The following is an 18,735-nucleotide window of genomic DNA, read 5'->3' on the forward strand; positions in this document are numbered from 1 at the left end:
TTTGAAACTAGAAGCTTTTAGTTTGAAACTAGAAGCTTTTCTAGCGGACCAATATCAGGTCCATTTATTACAAGGAAATGATGGTCCATTTGTCAGAAATGGACCTGATAAATTTCCCTCTTCTAGCAGGAATCATAGAATGAGTGACGCAAGCACATCTATCATTATATAACTCTAGATCACATATGGGTTAATTCAACAACCCTTGTGAAGGTGCTTCAACTCCCTCCAGTAGTCAACTGGCCATACCATCTTACCCTATGTTTGTACGGTTAATAGAAGCAATAATAGTATCTAAGATCCTTCTCCTTCCCTGTGTGAAAAAAGAAGAAGATGAACTATGAACCAACAATCTTTGATGTGATTAAAAACAATTTTAGCTGTTCCTGAAGGGATTTGGATTAGACTGTCTATGTAATCATAGGAAGCCGCATTGAAAGTTGAGTTGTCAATGCACTTGGTAACAGATGGATGCGTCAGTCTCTCTTCATGAAATAGCCTGGAGAACAGGATGAAGAAAAAACTGTTACAGACACCAAGGAAGTAATTAAACGTTAGTTGTCATTGTTAGCGTGACGAGGAAGAAGAAAGAAGTGAATAAAACGCTAATAAAACTTAATGCTATGGGTTTCCTACTATACACATTTCTCTTCATGTCCATATACAGAATCATCTGTCTTTCAACACCGGTTCTGCGGAGTACCTTAATAGAATACAAATCCGGAAGAAATTATCAATCAAAACTCCTCAACTGTTGTTACTAGCTCCAGTTCCAAATTTCCAATTCCACCTAGAATTAGTCATTACAGTTTCTTCTCTACGATATCATCATGTCTTAACAAGCAGCGAAAGCTTTGTCAGCAGTCGAATGGAGGTTTGGCACATGAAATGGCTGATTCATCTGCTCTTGCACGCTTTGTGGGTGGGGAACTAGACTTGCCAATGCCATCAGGTTCATGACTCTTGGGTCTGATTTCAGATGCCATTTGCCCACCTGACTTAAGTGAACTTTGATTTGGTATTGCATTGGCATTATCACTTGCATCTTTTGCTGTTTCAACACCATCGTTCTCTGAGGTTTCTGCTTCATTTTTTGTGGGGCAATGCGGCTGTACATCTGATGACGGAGCACAGGTGGCATCACCAAGACTGGATGAAGAAGCATTGACCTTCTCACCAGTGTTTTTACATTGCTGCTCAAACATCATCTGTAGATACCTTCCTTGTTCTTCTATACGCAGTTGTAAATTTCTTTGAATCTGATTTAAAAATGGCAATGAAGTGGTTAGAATAAACCTTGGATTGATGTTCTAAGGTGGTCACATGTGATGCAAGTTTCTATTGATGTGCAGGCATGAAGAACCTAAGAACTAAATACCTGAAGCACACTATGAATAGCAAGAACATGAAGCTTAAGAGTTCAATACATTCAAGCAACCTCTATTTATAGAACAATTGACAATAATAAACTTCATTATTCCTCGAATTACTTAAACAGGGCCCAAAAACTCAAATGGCTCAATGGCACACCATAATAGTATGGTAGATTGGGAGGACTTCCCGCACTTGCTCCAATATTTTTTAATGCTGGAATAATCTAAGTGAAAAAGCAGTTATAAGAGACAAATGTATGTCTGACTTGTGACCATGACAATAGAATCATCATACATAAAAAGATCAAGAGTCTAAAACAGAACTCATTATTTTCCTACCATGTCTTGATGGCTGACTCAACACTAAGTTTCAAGAGACGATATTGCAAAAAGGATCCAAAGTGGGAGTTAAGCCACTAAGCATTAACAAGTATCTCAATTGTGGAATAAACTTCAAAATGGAAACTATCACTTGATGTTGTTAACATCTACGTGGATATGGATACGGCTGATAAAGCACAATTACATAAACGTTTCCAGACTTAAGGACTTGGGTAGCCTACAATACTTTCTTGGATCGAGGTAATTTGCAGTAAAAAGGAATTAGCTTGTCACAGAGAAAGTATGATCTGGATCTTTTGACAAAGATTGGAACGCTTGCCTCTAAACCTACTGACATCCCTATGGACCTTCAATTAAAATTTGGACTAGATGATAGAGAATTGTTGGATGATGTCCATCGTTACAAAAGTCTTGTTGGGAACTTGTCTATCTCATAGTTAGACGACCTGATATCTCTTATTTTGTAGGAGTATGCGGTCTTCTAATGAAGCCCATTGGAATGCAACAATAAGAGTGCTTCAGATCTCAAGAGTGCTCCTGATAAGGGACTTCTTTATCGTTCTAATCTGAGTATGAATTTGGTTGCCTTCTCTGATGCAGACTGGGCAAGATCTACAGTTGACTGTCGGTCTGCTACAGGCTACTTTACAGTTCTTGGAGGCAATCTTGTGACTTGGAGAAGTAAAAAACAATCTACTATTGCCCGGTCTAACGCTAAGTAAAGTATAGAGCTATGGCTCACATGGCTGCAGAGTTGATGTGGCTTCATTCTTTACTAGAGGAGATGGGGTTTCCAATTTCTTCTCCCATGAAGATGTTTTACAGTAACCAAGCTGCCACTTATATTGCCAATAATCTTGTTTTCCATGAGAGAACAAAGCATACAGAGGTGCACTGCCATTTTGTCCATGATGCTGTTAAGGAGAAATTGATCGTGACGCCCTTTGTATGTTCTATTGATCAATTAGCTGGTGCGTTCACTAAGGCCTTGTTTGGTCCTAGTTTTCGATCAATCAGTTCTAAGCAAGGCATGGGAGATTTGTATGCTCCAGCTTGAGGGGAAGTGTTAAGATCTACGTGGACATGGATACAACTGATATGGATACCGCTGTAACTGGATTGGATATTTGATCTTCTGTAGGTGTTAAGATCTGCATGGAGATACAACAGATATGGAAATAACTGTATCTGGATTATTTGTTTCCTTTTTTGTGGACAGCATATCCTGTCCTAAGAGATTGTAATTGAAGGCTGCAGCCTCTAAATAAAGAGGCGTGCGATTCTTGCAAATCCATCCAGAATCGCAGTAAGTTGTTCTGTTCCTGCTGGTTTTTTTTCCCCTTCTTCTTTCTTGCTTTCTTCTTCACTTTAGTATCTGGTTTTGACTCTTAGTCTGATTTCTAACAGCTGTATATGCAAATCAAAAGGAACAATAAAAAAGAATTTACATCATTCTTGGTAGTGTAGTCTATAATCTTTTCCATTATCCTCTCTTAACCTATCAAGGGACACCCTGAGCCTCCATCCATAGAGTTAGTATATATATAGTGCCATCTATTCAAGAAAAAGTACAGTACATGTTGTCAAATAACAAGTATTTCTGATGAATGTTGGGTTTAGTGATTCATATCCCAAATGTCCCTGGTGAAGTGGAAGCCGGAGTATCTTTTAGGGCTGCTAGAACCACAAATCTCTGTTGGTTTCAATGTCACTGAGAGGGTGAATCAATGACTTTCAAAGGCGTGACCCAACTCGTTTGTTTCTCAACTCACTTGTTGGCGTCACAGTTGTTCAGTCATCCAGGCACTCACATTTCTGTCAATAACAGATTGGTTCGCACTGCACTTTTTACCAAATACTGAGTATTCTGAAAGACGCTGTGTTTGGTGATTCATGTTAGAGAGTAATAACACTAATTTAGGAATACCATGCTAGAAAAAGTAATAAGAGTAATAAGGGTAAGAAGTAGACAGTGCTTGCTAGATCCAGTGCAGAATTAGAGTGACACGCCATAGCACTTGTCACCTGTGAGTTGATGTGGATTAAACAATTTTTGGGAGGGCTTGGCTTTGACCATGAATCATCTATGCTTCTTTGGCATGGTAATCAGGTTGTTATCCATATAGTATCAAATTTTGTTTTTCACAAATGGACGAAGCATATTGAAGTAGATTGTCACTTTGTTCATGAGAAGCTATAGCAAGAATTGGTCTCCACTCATCATGTTCAAACCAGAGAACAATTGGCTGACTTGTTCACCAAATCTTTGGGGGCTGAAAGAGTGAACTATATTTGTAACAAGCAGGGAATGTTTAATGTTCATTCTCTAACTTGAGGGGGAGTGTTAAAGAGGGCAATAAGGGTAATATAGGAATACAATGTTAGAAAAAGTAATAAGGGTAATAAAGGTAAGAGAGATCCCAGCAATAGTTTGAAGTCCATATTGGACTCAATCGTGGGATATTTGCTTCTTTTTTTGTAATGGTGATTTTCCCTATATAGCAAAGGCTGTTCTTTCAAGGATATGCACACCAGGAGTGAGATCTCTCAATTCATTTCTCTCATTTTTTTCTACCTTCTCATTCTCGAGTTCTTCATCTCCTATTTTTTTGTTTGATTCACAGTTCATATCCTAAATATCCACAGTAGAGGGGCAGGAAAGTCAAGGGTATCTTCTAGGGCTGCAAGAACCAGAAATCTCTGTTGGTTCCACAACATCAACAAGAGGAAGGTGAATCAATGACTTCCAAAAACTTGACTCAACTTGCTTGTTTCTCAACTCATTTGTTGGCATCATAGTTGTTCAATCATCCAGGCACTACATGTCTGTCAATAACAGTTTGATTGGCACTGCCCTTTTTACCAGTCACAAAACTTGGAATAGACACCCATGCATGGTTCAAGATCTCAATTTCAGTGGCCAACCTGGCCCTTCAAAAAATGGGTTAAACCGAGGTGTGACAAGTTTTCATTGGCCATGTCCTCGGGTTTTTGATGGACTGAAACTTGGTATATAGCCTATTTAGGCCTTTTGAACATAATGGGGCTATAAGATTTATAAAGAGAATAAGTCTAAATAGAGTTTGATTTTAGATCGTTGGTTGTAATTATCAGGATGAACTGAAAGTCTATAATACCATATTCTACAAATAATTTAGTCATAGATCATTGGTTGTAATTATCAGGATGAACTGAAAGTCTATAATACCATATCCTAAAAATAATTTAGTCATAAAAACTAATCATACAGTTCATGCAAGACAACTTCGTTAAAAAAGAAAAACAAGTGTAGAAGTAATGATATATTAGTAATTTGCTGTAGACATAGACTAAGTGTACTAGCAATGCACTGCTGGGGCAATTCTGACAAATTTCCTGGTGAAAATTGACCAAAAAGTTGAAGAGGTGAGCTGCAAACAGCAACATGCATACACTTAATTTTGAAACAAGAGTTTTTTCACCTCGAACAAGATTTGGGCCCTTTTAAGTGTTATATAGTCAGTTTGATATCTGGTTGAACCGAGATCTCGACCACACTGAGGTAATTTTCTGTTTCACATGAAATCTTGTCTTACTTTCTCAAAAGGTCAAGATATCTAAAGATGTCTCACTTCTCGAACTATCCACCCATGTTCCCACCACCTTACAATAATGTGGCCAGGCCTGCACACACCCCACTTCCCATAAGAAGAGATCTAATACGAAATAAATTTCCCATGCGAAGCCTGGTATTATTCATCCAGAAATTGAGGAAATAACTGGTCAACAGGCTTCTAACTGATCCCCACAACTTGGTTGCTTAGCTGGACCAGGAAACCACCCCATGTATGGGTCTTGTTCAGCCCAAGAACTGGTCCAAAAACAACCCAGGCTCACCGTTGGCTCTCCTTTTAATGGATCATCTACCCCAATGAGATCACTCTATCTCTAATCCCTATTGAGTGAAACCTAGAGTCATATCATTTCCAAAATCTTATTTTCTTAAAGAAATCATTACCAGTACTTGGCCTAAAATTGTTCCTTCTAATGGAGTCTGAATACGATTTTAAATAAATAATTGACGTGTCAGCAAAATGTTCCCAAGATCAAGCAACAAGGCTTCAGTGAGCTAAATAACAAAGTTCTTTGCATCTTTGAACAAACACCTGTATATAAGTCTAGCATGTCATCAATTGAAAATCCATACCTCAAGTTGTTCATGTAATCGCTTCTGAACTTCCATTTGCAGTCGCAATGCCTCAGTAATCTCAATACCCCTGTTTTTTAAATCAGGTCACTGAGCCAGAAATTCTAAACCAAACTCATCCAACTAATTTAACAATTAATGACACAGCATGATCAGAGAACTTTTGTTCGTACTAGCTTGACAGTAACTGGAAATTTTCATACCAAAACATTTGACTGAAGAAAAAGAAAAATTCAAATTAGTACCTTGCAATTTCATGAACATCTTGATCAATTCCAAAAAATTTATACAGGGGAAATAGAATGTGCTGTAATGTTGGACAGAAGAAAGGCACAGAAATCCTTAGGCTTTAGATACACTTAAGAAATTCTGTATACAGTGCAACCTTGACCAAGGGCTCTAGGGAATCAACCTGGTTATTGATAGAAAGCTTCACATCCTTGTTAAAGTTTCTCAGCAAGGTTATAAACCATATTTTGACAGTTGCACCTAGTGCATACTGCATAATCAATATACATATTTCGTTGTAAACTTCGATTTTATTTAAAATTTGTGAATGACTTCAAGTCAGAAAATCCAATAGAAACCAGTCTTTTCACTGTTCCACACGAAGAAGATACATGCTCTCAGTCAAATGTCTAAACCATATTGTGAAAATTTGATTGCCATTTGTTATGTTCCTTAAAGCGAAGCAAGATTTTCAACTCCAGATTTATTTCATAAAGTTAATCTGCCCCGAGGATATGAAGACCAACAATTGCATCAGAAGGGGGTAATTGGGAGGTGTAAGTAGAAAAGGGAAAACCAAAATAAGACTCGATTAAACAGGTGACAAGTCAGAAGGATGTGAGCGCTCTTGAAATGCATAAGTTCCCAATGAAGAAAGAGATCATTGCCGCAACTTGTAAGTAGAGCAGGAGTAAAGTGGCAACGTTCACAGCCTAGGATTTTCAATGTCTAAGGCTGGAATAAAAGGAAGGACGGTCAAGAAAATGTTACAATTTGTTGGGGTTTACAAAAATGTACAGAAATTGGGGGAATAACAACAAACCAGGTGCTGTTATGGAACTGTGAATAGGGTTGTCTGACTCGTGTCAAGAAAACTATTTCAAATATTTAATTCCTAAAAAGTACTTATTAGCTCTCATTCAGGGGTATAACAAACCAAAGTTGCCAAGATTTGGAAGCTAACTAACTTGCCACTACTGTCAAAACCCATTAAAGACTGGGAGGAAAGCTAAAAAAATAATAAAATAACCCAAAGCCAGCTTTCTGCAAAAGGCCTCATTTATTTGACAAACTACTGCATCAAGTGGTCTAATGACATAGGTAAATGAATCTAGAAGAGAAGAATGCGCCAGCACCAGCGATTCAGATTCGTCACCAAACGGGGCTTGTTTGCTTAGGAATAAGTCTAGGTTGCATACATGTTGGGCCTTCGATTCAATGGGTTCTCGATGTAATAGGCCACTTTTTGAGCCTAAAATATGTCTAATAACACTATAAATGGAATTAGCTTGTTTAATTACTTCCTTTCAATGTAATATACCCCAGCTCCCTCACAACTACCTCCCCCCACCCCCCACCAACAAAAAAAAAAAACGAAAGAAAAAGTCAACTGTGTCCTTGTCCTTCAAAGGTTCTCTTTCTTCCTCTTAAAATCAAACACAAAATTATTCACCACCGAGAAAAACAATACCACTTTCTCTTATCTGGTACTGAATGGGCATGGTGCTGTCACTCTTTATGGCCCCTCTCTTTATCAATGCAGCTTCATCACTCTTCCAGATTAACCATTGACCATGATTCCAAATCAATAAAGTGCTCAGTTCCCACATGCAATAACGGAGTATGCAGGCAGTGTTCTTGAGAAGCATTGATCTAGCAATCAGACAGTTTCAACAGTCACTTCTACGCTTTGATGCCCCTTGCAAGCACTTGAAAATCAGGTGAATGGAAAGTTCACAACGCTGATTACTAGAGCAAGAAGTCTTATAACCAGTTTGACTTTCACAAATTTTCAATGACGTATTCAAAATACCAACCGCTCCTTCTGCTACCCAGATGATGTAACCCCTAAATTGAGGGCCAGTTTACAGGACCACTCAATTGAATTCAGCAGAAAAAGTTAGGGTTCCTCAAACCCTGTGGTTCTGGTGTGGGTGTTGTTTTAAATGAATTACGGTTTATGGAATTCTCAATCTGATTTATATTGTTTTTAAATTCAGATTCAGGCTTCAGGGTTTTGGGAAATCTAGAAACTAGGGTTTTCTAAGTCATGGTTTACAGGGGGTGAATGGGGTTAAGGATAAGGTTAAGGTCAAAGGTAGGGGAGGGGTAGGGGATGATGAATCCAAAAGGAAGTTGAATTAGGTGAGTGGTTTGATAGATCTAAGTGATGGCGGCTAGGGTTGCTAGGTTTTGGGGAAGAAGATGAAGTGCAGAAAATTTAGGGTTTTGAAAAGAAATTAGTGATGGGGATGAGGGTCTAATGTTAAGGAAGGGATGGGGGCGGGTTAGGCACAAAAAGAAGTTGGCATTTGGGTCAGTAAATGGTTAGAGAAAAAGGAGCTTTGATGGGAGATAGGGGTTGGGGAAATGAGGGAATAGGAATTAGGGCTAGGGAAAGAGAATAGGTAGGCTGCAGGCCAGGGGAGGGGAGAAGAGAAGGCTGGTATGAGGAAAAGAGAACGGAAAGGGTAGGGCGCCCGGGGGGGGGGGGCAGTACTGCTGTTGGGAGCGAAAATTAAAGAAATTGCAGAATGAGAGACGGCACCAAGAAGCCGCAGGCATACTTCCTTGGAAACCAACAACTCCAATCGATTCACCTTCAACAATGTTAATTCAATAATCAAAAACTGCATTGTTTACAAGTATGGGGCTATAAGTATAGCCATATATTGATGGATTCCTACTGGAACTGACATTGGAAAACAAAACAAACTAGGACTTCTACTTATGATTCCCGTTCTACTAAGGACTCTCACTTATCTCAACCTAGGATGATTCGAACTACACAACAAGAGTAGGAATAGTCTAGAATTTGGACTGCAACTAAATGAACCTTTTTCTAAGTAGAACTGCTAACTAGACTAGAATCTTTCACAACTTGACAAGGACTAATTTAAATACCAAAACAATATTAGATTTGATCTCCTACTAATATGCTGAATCCGACTAACTTTAACTGGGGCTGATTAATTAGATCTAGTTCATCACTGTAAGTGCCAGTCAATTGTGTTTTCTCTGCTACTCAAATCAACTGTAACTGAAAATATGGCAGTTATCACTTGCAAGCCTCGCAAACCTTAAGTCCCTACCAAACCTTCCACAATAGAGATTTGACTACCAGTCGGCATGCCTCTCAGCCCTCAGATTAAAAAATCGGAGCTTAGCACCCAGCATTCTTCTTTGAGAAAATCAAGAATATTGCACTACTCAGCCTCAATAAAGAGGAATAATTCAACATGGACTATACCAGATAGTATGGATGCTCTCCACTTCCAAGTCCCAACCATCTGACAATAAGCATTCTGACATTGATCCTTTTCCCCATAATTGCCAGTCACCAACACAGATACAGGTGTGCCATTCTATCAAGCTATTTCCTAAATATTCTCCAAAAGATAGCCTCAAAGCCCAAAATTGTCTCAACTTGGTTACAATCTCAAAGCTAAAGTGTGTCATCACATTTATAATCTTCATCAATTGAGCGCCATGACAATCCCAAAGGACAGCATAGGCTCATGAGCCTAATATAACTCCATTTTGGCCATGGAAAAACGTTGAATAAGCACAGAAAACAGCATTCCACACCATCATGGGTACTGGTGATCCATTGAAACACAACAGGTTGATGAAAATATTGTTTTCTCTGGCCCCAAACAGTGATTACAATCAGGCAATACAGGACAGCTAAATATCATAATGGCAGCTAAGTACAACCAACAGTTTATTGCCATGATCAGACATCCGAGGATGGGGCAAACCACAAATGGAGGACCTGAGTGACCATCATTTAGGATAAGAAAGTCAAGGACCTTTGTTCAGGTTCCACTCTGAAGTTCTGTTCTGCTTCCATCCCGCCAGACCAGCAAACTCCCACAAAACAACCTGGCAAGGAGCGACACATATGCACTAGAGTTCTAATGCAGGCCATCACTTTGCAATTACATAACAATATTCCTGATGGTCTCTTTGAAAGTATGAAGTCTATGACGGGACAAATGCTTCTTCTCTACTTCCCCATGAATAAATCTTCATTTTGCTCATAAAATAAATAATAAATAATAAATAAGTAGATAAAAGAGCAAAATAGATACCACAATACGTACTACATTTTGCTCCACTAAAAATATCAACATTATACTAAAATATGGGGAAAAAAGGGGGAAAAAAGAAAGAAAGAAGAAAAAAAGAACCATTGAACATACGTTTTCAAATCTAGAGATGGAATTTCACCAATTGGATTTGGTTTTTTCTCTGATGTTCCTGCATAAACAAGAGAAAGGCAGGCTTTAAGGATGAATTTTAAATGTCATTTACTTTGTAAACGTTGTCATAATGTTTCACAAACAATAAAAAGTGCAACAAAGCAGCACAAGCAACATAAAACTTCAGAAAGGTGTCTTCAGATTCGGAACTGCACAGATCACAAGAAAGAGTGTTTTTATAATCAATGTAAGTACACTGATAGCTGAAGATTTAACCAGAAGATGCTTCCGGAAAGGGTGGGGAAATAAATAAAAGTAATGGTTCATTGCAAAATGCAAAACCATGAATTTGCCACAGGCTGAAGAAGCAAAGAAGAAAATTCAAACAAAAAGTATATGGTTAACTCAAAACAGAAAGTTCAAAAAGGAAACTCATAGCTACCTTCTGATGAGTCTGGTCTATATCTAGCTGTCCTGTACTTCTGTACTCCAACAAGCGGTGCCTCCAGTTAAAATTAGACAACATAGTAGATAGCTAATGCAATTATGAAACCCTAGAAAAATATTCCAATCTACAGACCTGCAGATGGCTTTTGACATGGTAGATAGTCAGGCCTTCAACTTTCATGATCTTTAGCACGCCCTTGGGAGTAGCTCCTGTCAGTCAAAACTAAGAGATTTACATGAGGACATAACCAAAATTTGACTGCCAAAACGGGATCAACAAGCGCAGATTACACACTTTCACTGCCACCAAGCTCGTTAACAGCTTCCACAAAACGTTCATGCAGTTCTGGAGTCCAACGCATGCGTGGCTTGGTTGGGGCACCACTGACAGAGGAAGGGGGACTAGCAACTGGGCAATTTTCCCCAGAAGGAACAGAAAGCTGCTGATGAAGTTGGGGCTCGGGCACTGAGATAGTTGAAGATAGTTCTGGAACCTGGCATACTGACTAAATAAAAGCAAACAGAAAAATAAGGGAAGACAAAAATTCTGCAATTTTTTTTCTCTTTCTCACCATCTTCAACCTTGTTACTTAAAAAGTCGGACATTTTAAATAGATATTCCAACTGTGCCAGATGAATAAAAGAGTAACCAACCTTTGGTTTGGGATTCACTGCACTATTGTCAACAAGAAGCTCATTCCAGTCTGGAGTCAAAGCATCATCATCAGTGCCAAGCTGCATAAGCTGGTCTGCCCAATCCTGCCAATCAATCCGCTTAGTGGGGTCCTCTAATGCCATGGCAGCACTATTATCTCCTTGACTATTTTGGTAAGGGACACTATCAGGAAAATCAAGGAAACTCTGCAGTGCATCTGTACACCAGGCATTGTTGTTTTCTTTAGAATAATTACTCAATGAAATAGGCTGAAATGGTCCTGAATGAGAAGAGGGTGTTAAAGGCACAGATGTTCGATTATTTGATGTTGAACCACCAAAGGAGGAATTAATAGAATGTCTTTCATGGGGTGAAACAGAAGAAAACTGGAGATTTGAGGAGAATCCTGAGTCTGATGAAAATATGGGCCCCACAACCCCACCAATGGGGCCCTGTGAAGATCCAGCTGGAGCCATGGAATAAGTCATTAGTTCCTTTTCCAATGAAACTTGTTGAGAGTTTGGCAATTTTGGATATTTCTCTTCCAGAGGAATGGGAAGGACTGGCAAAGATGAGGACATAGCTCCAGATGCTCCCAGGTTAGAAAGATGCTTTGCACCGAGCTTTTGAATGGATAAAGTAGGGTCCATTTCTTTCCATGTATCAAGAATGCCAGCCAGTGTCAACTATCAATCAATGTTCTAATTTAGTGTATAGCTTCTGCTTCCACTTCAAAACTCAATGAATGCAAAGCTCTACCACCTTCCTTGAATTTTCCAAGCCCCACAAGGAGTCATCAATTGCATCTACAGAAAGAAACCACTAGCAAACAATACCAGTAAAAATGACTGCTTAATGAAAATATATTTAGAGGATAATACTAACAAACTGTTAATGCAAGAATTAGTTATATTGAAAACAAGCCAGGACCCAAGTCAAAAATAAAAGTGCCTTCGAACATATCTTCCTACCCAGCTCAGGTAGAAATAATTTATGCGGAAACACTTTTCAAATACTCAGCAACAGAACTCAAAATGTGGCAAGGTCAAGAATAGGCACAATAGAAGAATCTTCAGCAGCAAAGACAAACCCTGGCACAAAGATAGCAGCACATAGTATATAACTAAACAAATAGGTCTCCACAGAATAGTTGTGTGAATAGAAGTTTTACTTCAAGTCAATTGTTGAAGCTAAGATACAGCGTAGAAAAATATGAAAACTGCACAAATTCCTTCAAAAGATGAATGATCACAAGGAAGGCAATGGGAGAGATATTAAACCTATTGCAAATGCGGAAGGATACTTGCCTAAAACTTGGTGACATGGAAAGAAAATGGAGATTCACCATATTTAGGGGGATAAAACCTAATGCAAACACAGAAGGATTTCTTTTACACATATTTGCGACATGACCAAAACGGTAGCTGGGATTCTCAACAAAAGCATCCAAACCAACACTTCAGACTTACTAAAAGAAATAAACCCAGCTCAATGGTGTCTTCTAAGCCATCAACCAAGTATTGCATACATTTCTAGGGCTTGCTGCCCAGCAGCTTAAGAAGCATAATTCAACATCAGGGGTAGTTTGATAATTTTGGCAGTCCTATTTGAGCCCAGCTGGGCATAATTATTATTAGAAGTTTGTTAGGAGTTTGAATCTGTTTTTAAATCATTATTTGAGTCAGTCTAGATTTAGTTAAGTAAGAGTCCTATTTAAGATAGAAGTCCTATCAAATTCTGTTTTAATGTTAAGTACTGTTAGGAGTTTGATTGCATTTTAAACTTATTATTTGAGTCAGTAAGAGTAAGAAGTCTTTTAAGGTTAGAAGTAGATACACTAATTAAAGTAGAAGTCCTATTTGAACTCTACTTGGAGTCATTGTTAGAGGCTATAAATAGACAGCCTATGCTTGTAACAAGGACAGATTTGATGAATAAATTACCGAGAGTTCTGTTGCAAGGAGGGATCAAGGTGTCGAGCATCAAGGATTTCTGATTGAAAGAATTATCCTTTGGTAGACGGCTGGTCTGCCTTCACTCCATCCATCGATTTCCATCCCAACCCCTACATATTTGGCTAGTAACCATTTAGTTCATCCCATTCATCTTCTACTATCTCACAGAGCCTTTAATTTTTTTTCCTATTACTTTCTAATCCATTCGGCCTTCCTTTTTCTCCCCCAAACCCTATTTTCCATTTCCCCAAGCCCTAATTTTCATATTGCACAGACCCACCATCAGAATTTCCCCTCCTCCTATATCCATATTCCCTCCACTCCCATCACCACTCAATCCCAACTCCAACCCTGTTTTCCCCCTCCAAACCCTAACCCTAACCAGAAATCTGAAATTAACAACAATTCAGTTCAGATTTCTGAAACCCTAACTACACCCTTAGCCACACCTGGTGCTCCCATCAGAGAAGCCTTACAAACCCTAACAGCCTTGGCCGAAGGTTGCATGAACCTTAGTTACCCTGCTGAATGTCTATTTGATCTTGGTATCTTGGCCCTCATTCACTTGTGAACATCAAGAAGCCCTTGTTTTATAGAGATCTAATCATTAGGGAATTATGCCTATATCTAATCTTATGTTGCAGACAGACCTTCGAAATTCCCAACTGTGTCTAGTACCTAATTAAAATGTTACCATGTTACACAGAGACGGAAAACAGGGAAATAATGCCCCGTTATTACACTCAGAAGAAAGAAATCTATTAAGATGCCTCACAACAACAACTCAAGCTTATCTCAACTAAATGGGGTTAGCTACATGGATCCTTGCCCTCCAATGCTCACATCTTCAATACTTCCCACTAAACCATTAGCATTCTTAACACTACAAACAAACCAAATGACTTCATTAGATTCTTGGAGACTCATCAAACCCAACCAACTGCAATGACCAGACATCCAATGACATGAGGACTTTTAACTGCACGAACCCAAGGAACTACCAAGAACCAGTTGTAAATTATTGTATCATTGATAACTTTTTTCACCCTTGCACTTCCTCCCTCATTTCAATTTCAAAAAGTTTCAACAAGTTTCAACTTTACGACCGCTTGTTATCTATTTTTATATCTAATTCCCTAGCTTGCACCTTTTAACTCATAGATGAAAATACTCCGGCCAACCCTGAAATAAAGAAAGATAAGTCCAAATGACAGAAAGACGAAATCGAGGAATTATAGTAGTAGACAAGCTTTTAAGAAGTTCTTTTCTTTTGCAGTATATAATCAAAGCAGAAGCCGAATTCCATCAAAACATAGCCCAATATTACCACAACTGCAAAACAGTGGACAGAACTTACAGGAAGAAGCCCACTGTCAACACAAATTGACTCCATGTAAGCATACCATCATAGCAACTCCATCAACGTGGAGTCGAGCAAAATTTCACGTTTACGATTATCATCTAAACATAATGAAACATCAATATACCACAAATAAAACCAAAAGCAGATTGACTAGAAATTAAGTATGAATCACTACCTTCTATCAATTCAAGCAACATAATTCTACAGAAAGGAACCCTTAATCCCTAGAACAACAACCACGGAAAATTTCCTACATCCCCCAACTTCCCAGACAAGCTCAATTTTGACAACAAAAACGAAATTACAACCAACTGAAGAAAACGAATCAAGTAAAATTGGTTTGTAAAAATTCTGAAAACGCAGAGGAGCCCGACAAGGTCTAAAAAGGAGGTAAGTGTTGGTATAAATCCATCAATCCCGAACTGGAGGAAGCAAGATTTAATATCCATGAATTCAATAAAAGGAAACCATAAGAGTTGAAGAAGAGAAGCCATGGATTCTTATTACTCACATGAGAATTGTATCATAATCCAGCCCTAAAGGAGAGCAAACTCAAGGCCCTGCAAGCAACCCCACGCTAACGCAGTCACACCCGGGGGACCAGAAATAGCAACACGAGCAAATATTCTGGTGACAGTGACACGACCAAGCAGCCAACACCTGGGTTTCCAAACTACTCTTCCGTGCGTGTGTTCGTGTGCTTATTGCTTTGTCGCTCGTGTACGAAGCAAAACAAGTTAAAAAAGATAAGGAGAGCATATGAGTCTTCCCGCCTGCCATCTTTGGCCATTCCATTTGGGGATACTTTCCAGTGTTGGATGGGTGTGGGTCCCGGTCTTGGAGATTCCTTTTAATTGAATTGGCGGCCGCTCTTTCTGTCTTCGTCTGAACACCGTGGACCCCGTTCTTGGATCGGTTTAATTAGGATCTAAACAGTTTTGTAGAATTGAAGATTCTAATTGAACGGTTTCTAAGTAATTTGAGCAGCGTCTGTACCCTTCGTGGGGATACCAATTAGAATGGATTCCAATACAATGGTTTCAGATGAGGGTGTATGGTGCTGTCCGTGGACTTGAGCATCTATTCTTTCAATGATGACTTCCGCTTTTCGTTTGGAATTTACGACGACCAAGTCCAACAAAGATATGGACTCTTTGAGTTACGAAAGGGTAGCTTCTAATATTTTTCTTTTCATTTTTATTATTTTATTTTTTGGGACTGGTAGCTTAATATGTTATTTTAACAAATATCTATATTCAAAGATTGTGGGCGAACAGAATAAGGTTCCAATAGATTCTATATGAATTGGGATCCTTTATCTACGATGTTGTGGATAAAGTTTGTTTTGAACAGTCTGCCTTCGGTTCAGTGTTTGACCCTCGTTGAAGACGGCCTGACCTCACGGTCAGGTTCGGACATCCGGTTGAATCATTATAGCATGATGAGAAAAGAACCCTGCGGTTCTAACAATGAGCACGATCCCGAATCATTATAGCATGATGAGAAAAGAACCCTGCGGTTCTAACAATGAGCACGATCCCGAAGAATTCGGGATACGTGATTGAGTTATAAACGGTTATTGCTACTTTGAGGAGTAAGCAATCGTGTTAAACATGGAAATTGCTTCCACTCCAGAGAAAATGGACAAAACCCTACAATTGGACGGCTACCAAGAATGATGATAAACAAATCTAACGATCGAAAATTAGAGGTAAAACATATATAAACAAGTAGCCTATGCCCAGACAATGTATCTGAATTGTTTCCCTTATTATCGTGATGCTGATCAATTATGCTTCTGGATCCGACTGAGCCTCCTCTCGTATCCTGGACGATGAGTCCTGCAAGAAAGGTTAGATGCGGGCCGGCTTGTGTGCCGGGCAGCCGCCTCCGATGGCAAAGTCAGATAATGAACAGAGTAAGGACTCGTGCAAAAGCTACACAAGATTATACTCAGAGTGTCTTGGATCACTTACCAAGGGAGCGCGTCCCTTATCTTATACCGTGTTACTTACCTTATGTGTATTTGGTAAGTCCGCCCGAAAGGAGCCATCGAATCCCTGAGGATTATGCCTTTCCTTTATTGGTGTAAAATCCAGCTTTTACCTAACCTTGACCCGACCCGGTCATTGTTATGTTTGTAGGTCCAAAGACCCGAAGTGGTGGTAGGAGGGACTTATGGGCCCTACTGGTTGATGACCTAATGTCGGGATTCCAGTTTATGGACATTGATGATGCTGCTCCTTCCTTGAGCACATTACCAGTGCTAAGTTAGAATCTGCGCACTGATGAAGAGTGAGACAGTTGAAATAGCAAACGGACTCCTGTGCATAATCCGAAGGTACTCCCTGAAACTAGACCTCTTGAGTGAACTGTAGGAGAAAACCCCATGCAATTTGACCTTGTATAGCCCTCCAAGTCCGCACCTAAAGTTGCTGAACTATTCTGTAAAATTTCTGCAGAGATTGTTTTGGTCGATACTATTGGTCGATACCATCGACCAAAGGTATCGACCAACAAGTCTCTGCTGAGCCCCGCATTTAAAGATTCTTGGAATATTCTTTTCTATTTATTTATTCCTCGAGACTGGAGCCCTATTCTCGCGTTTTTAACATCCGGGAACGTGAGAGAGCCTCCCAAGAACTCCTCCTTGGTAGTGGTGAAGCATCTTCTTCATCAATCATTGCCAACCACTCATTCCTACTTTCTTGTTCCACTTTAAAGGTATGACTCTCTCTCCTAATCACTTTCTCACTCATCTTTTCTCTATTTTACTGTTGGGACCATGGCCAAGGTGCTGCAACCTTGCATACACCTTGCTATGAACCTTCTAAACCCCATACAATGATGTTTTCACCGACATGACTATGATTGATTCACCTCATGATCATTGACTACACATTTCCATGATTTATTGCTTACCAACTTGCTTTATTTACCAAAACTGAGATGAAGCTCATGATTAACCTAATCTATACCTTGCATATGTGCTCCATGTTACTTCTAAACGATTCCCTACCTAATCCCCCATGTTTTCCCCCTAATTTGCATTGAGATATAGCCAATGCCATGATCTACAACTCTTAACCTTAATATGTCAATTTGGGGATTTCCAAATGGACCATTGGATTATGAAAGTTTTTTGATAATTAGTGTCCCCATGTTGTGCTTAGACTATCCTCCAAGTTTCATGTCAATCCGAGACTCGGAAGACCAAATCTGGGCAAGAATCCGAAAAGCCGACTTGTTGTCCGGAATTGATTTGGTCGATACTATTGGTCGATACTATCGACCAAATGTATCGACCAATAGAGTTCTTGTCAGCAACTTTTGCCCAGATTCGATTCGTTTGATCTCCGATTGTTCCGATTTCTTCTCTAACCTTTCATATATGCTTGTTTAGGACTTTAAGACTATTTGGGCCACTGCTTGTGATCTTGGACCATTCTCTTCTCCGATTCAAGGTAAGGATAGTTATCGATGTAATTACCTAGGATATGGAAATCTTAACTTGGTATTCCTAACCTAGTAAATATAGTTTCTATTTCATATTCTTATCGTGTTAGACTTGCTACATATGTCTTTTAACAGTAGCTTTGTGTTTACATTATATTACTTCAATGTTTTATCATGTTTATCAATTTCAATATATGATGACTTATGTCAATGTCATGAATTGAATGTTTATTATGACGTTGTATCTTGTGAACTGATATGATGAACTTGGGCATGTGATTGCTTAAGTATAACTTGGGATTGAGGGGTACCCTACTGGTGCTTCTGTCCTTGGACATCGGAGGGAATAGTATGGGATGTTCTCCGAAGGTGTCCATTGACGCTTTCCCGGGTTATTGAATGACATGCATAGGATTTGTCTAGATGTATGGCTAGGATGTCCCTATCATATCAGACTCGATTCGGAAGGGCATTGAGACCGAACAACCCGTGGTAGTAGTGTGGATTTGTGGGTGCTCAAGACCG

At 39.2% G+C, this 18,735-nt stretch overlaps 1 protein-coding gene across 2 annotated transcripts; it reads right to left on the reverse strand.

The window, feature by feature from the left end:
• Nucleotides 1–283: 283 nt before the first annotated feature.
• LOC148998636 (protein PHOSPHATE STARVATION RESPONSE 2-like) lies at nt 284–15,467 on the reverse strand. 2 transcript variants are annotated; one of them, XM_089141814.1, is made up of 8 exons: nt 15,266–15,467; nt 11,436–12,258; nt 11,077–11,287; nt 10,915–10,991; nt 10,777–10,816; nt 10,335–10,392; nt 5,902–5,971; nt 284–1,259 (listed from the first exon to the last, which is right to left on the reverse strand). In XM_089141814.1, the coding sequence occupies exons 2-8, from the start codon at nt 12,084–12,086 to the stop codon at nt 858–860; spliced, it is 1,509 nt and encodes a 502-aa protein (XP_088997940.1). In that variant the 5' UTR covers nt 12,087–12,258; nt 15,266–15,467; the 3' UTR covers nt 284–857. The 2 variants fall into 2 exon arrangements, with proteins under 2 accessions (XP_088997940.1, XP_088997941.1); XM_089141815.1 differs by lacking the exon at nt 15,266–15,467 and adding an exon at nt 14,749–15,234.
• Nucleotides 15,468–18,735: the final 3,268 nt, after the last annotated feature.

The sequence above is a fragment of the Hakea prostrata genome, unplaced genomic scaffold (assembly GCF_041222555.1).
Source record: "Hakea prostrata isolate BN-2017 unplaced genomic scaffold, UWA_Hpros_2 contig_217, whole genome shotgun sequence".
NCBI lineage: Eukaryota > Viridiplantae > Streptophyta > Magnoliopsida > Proteales > Proteaceae > Hakea > Hakea prostrata.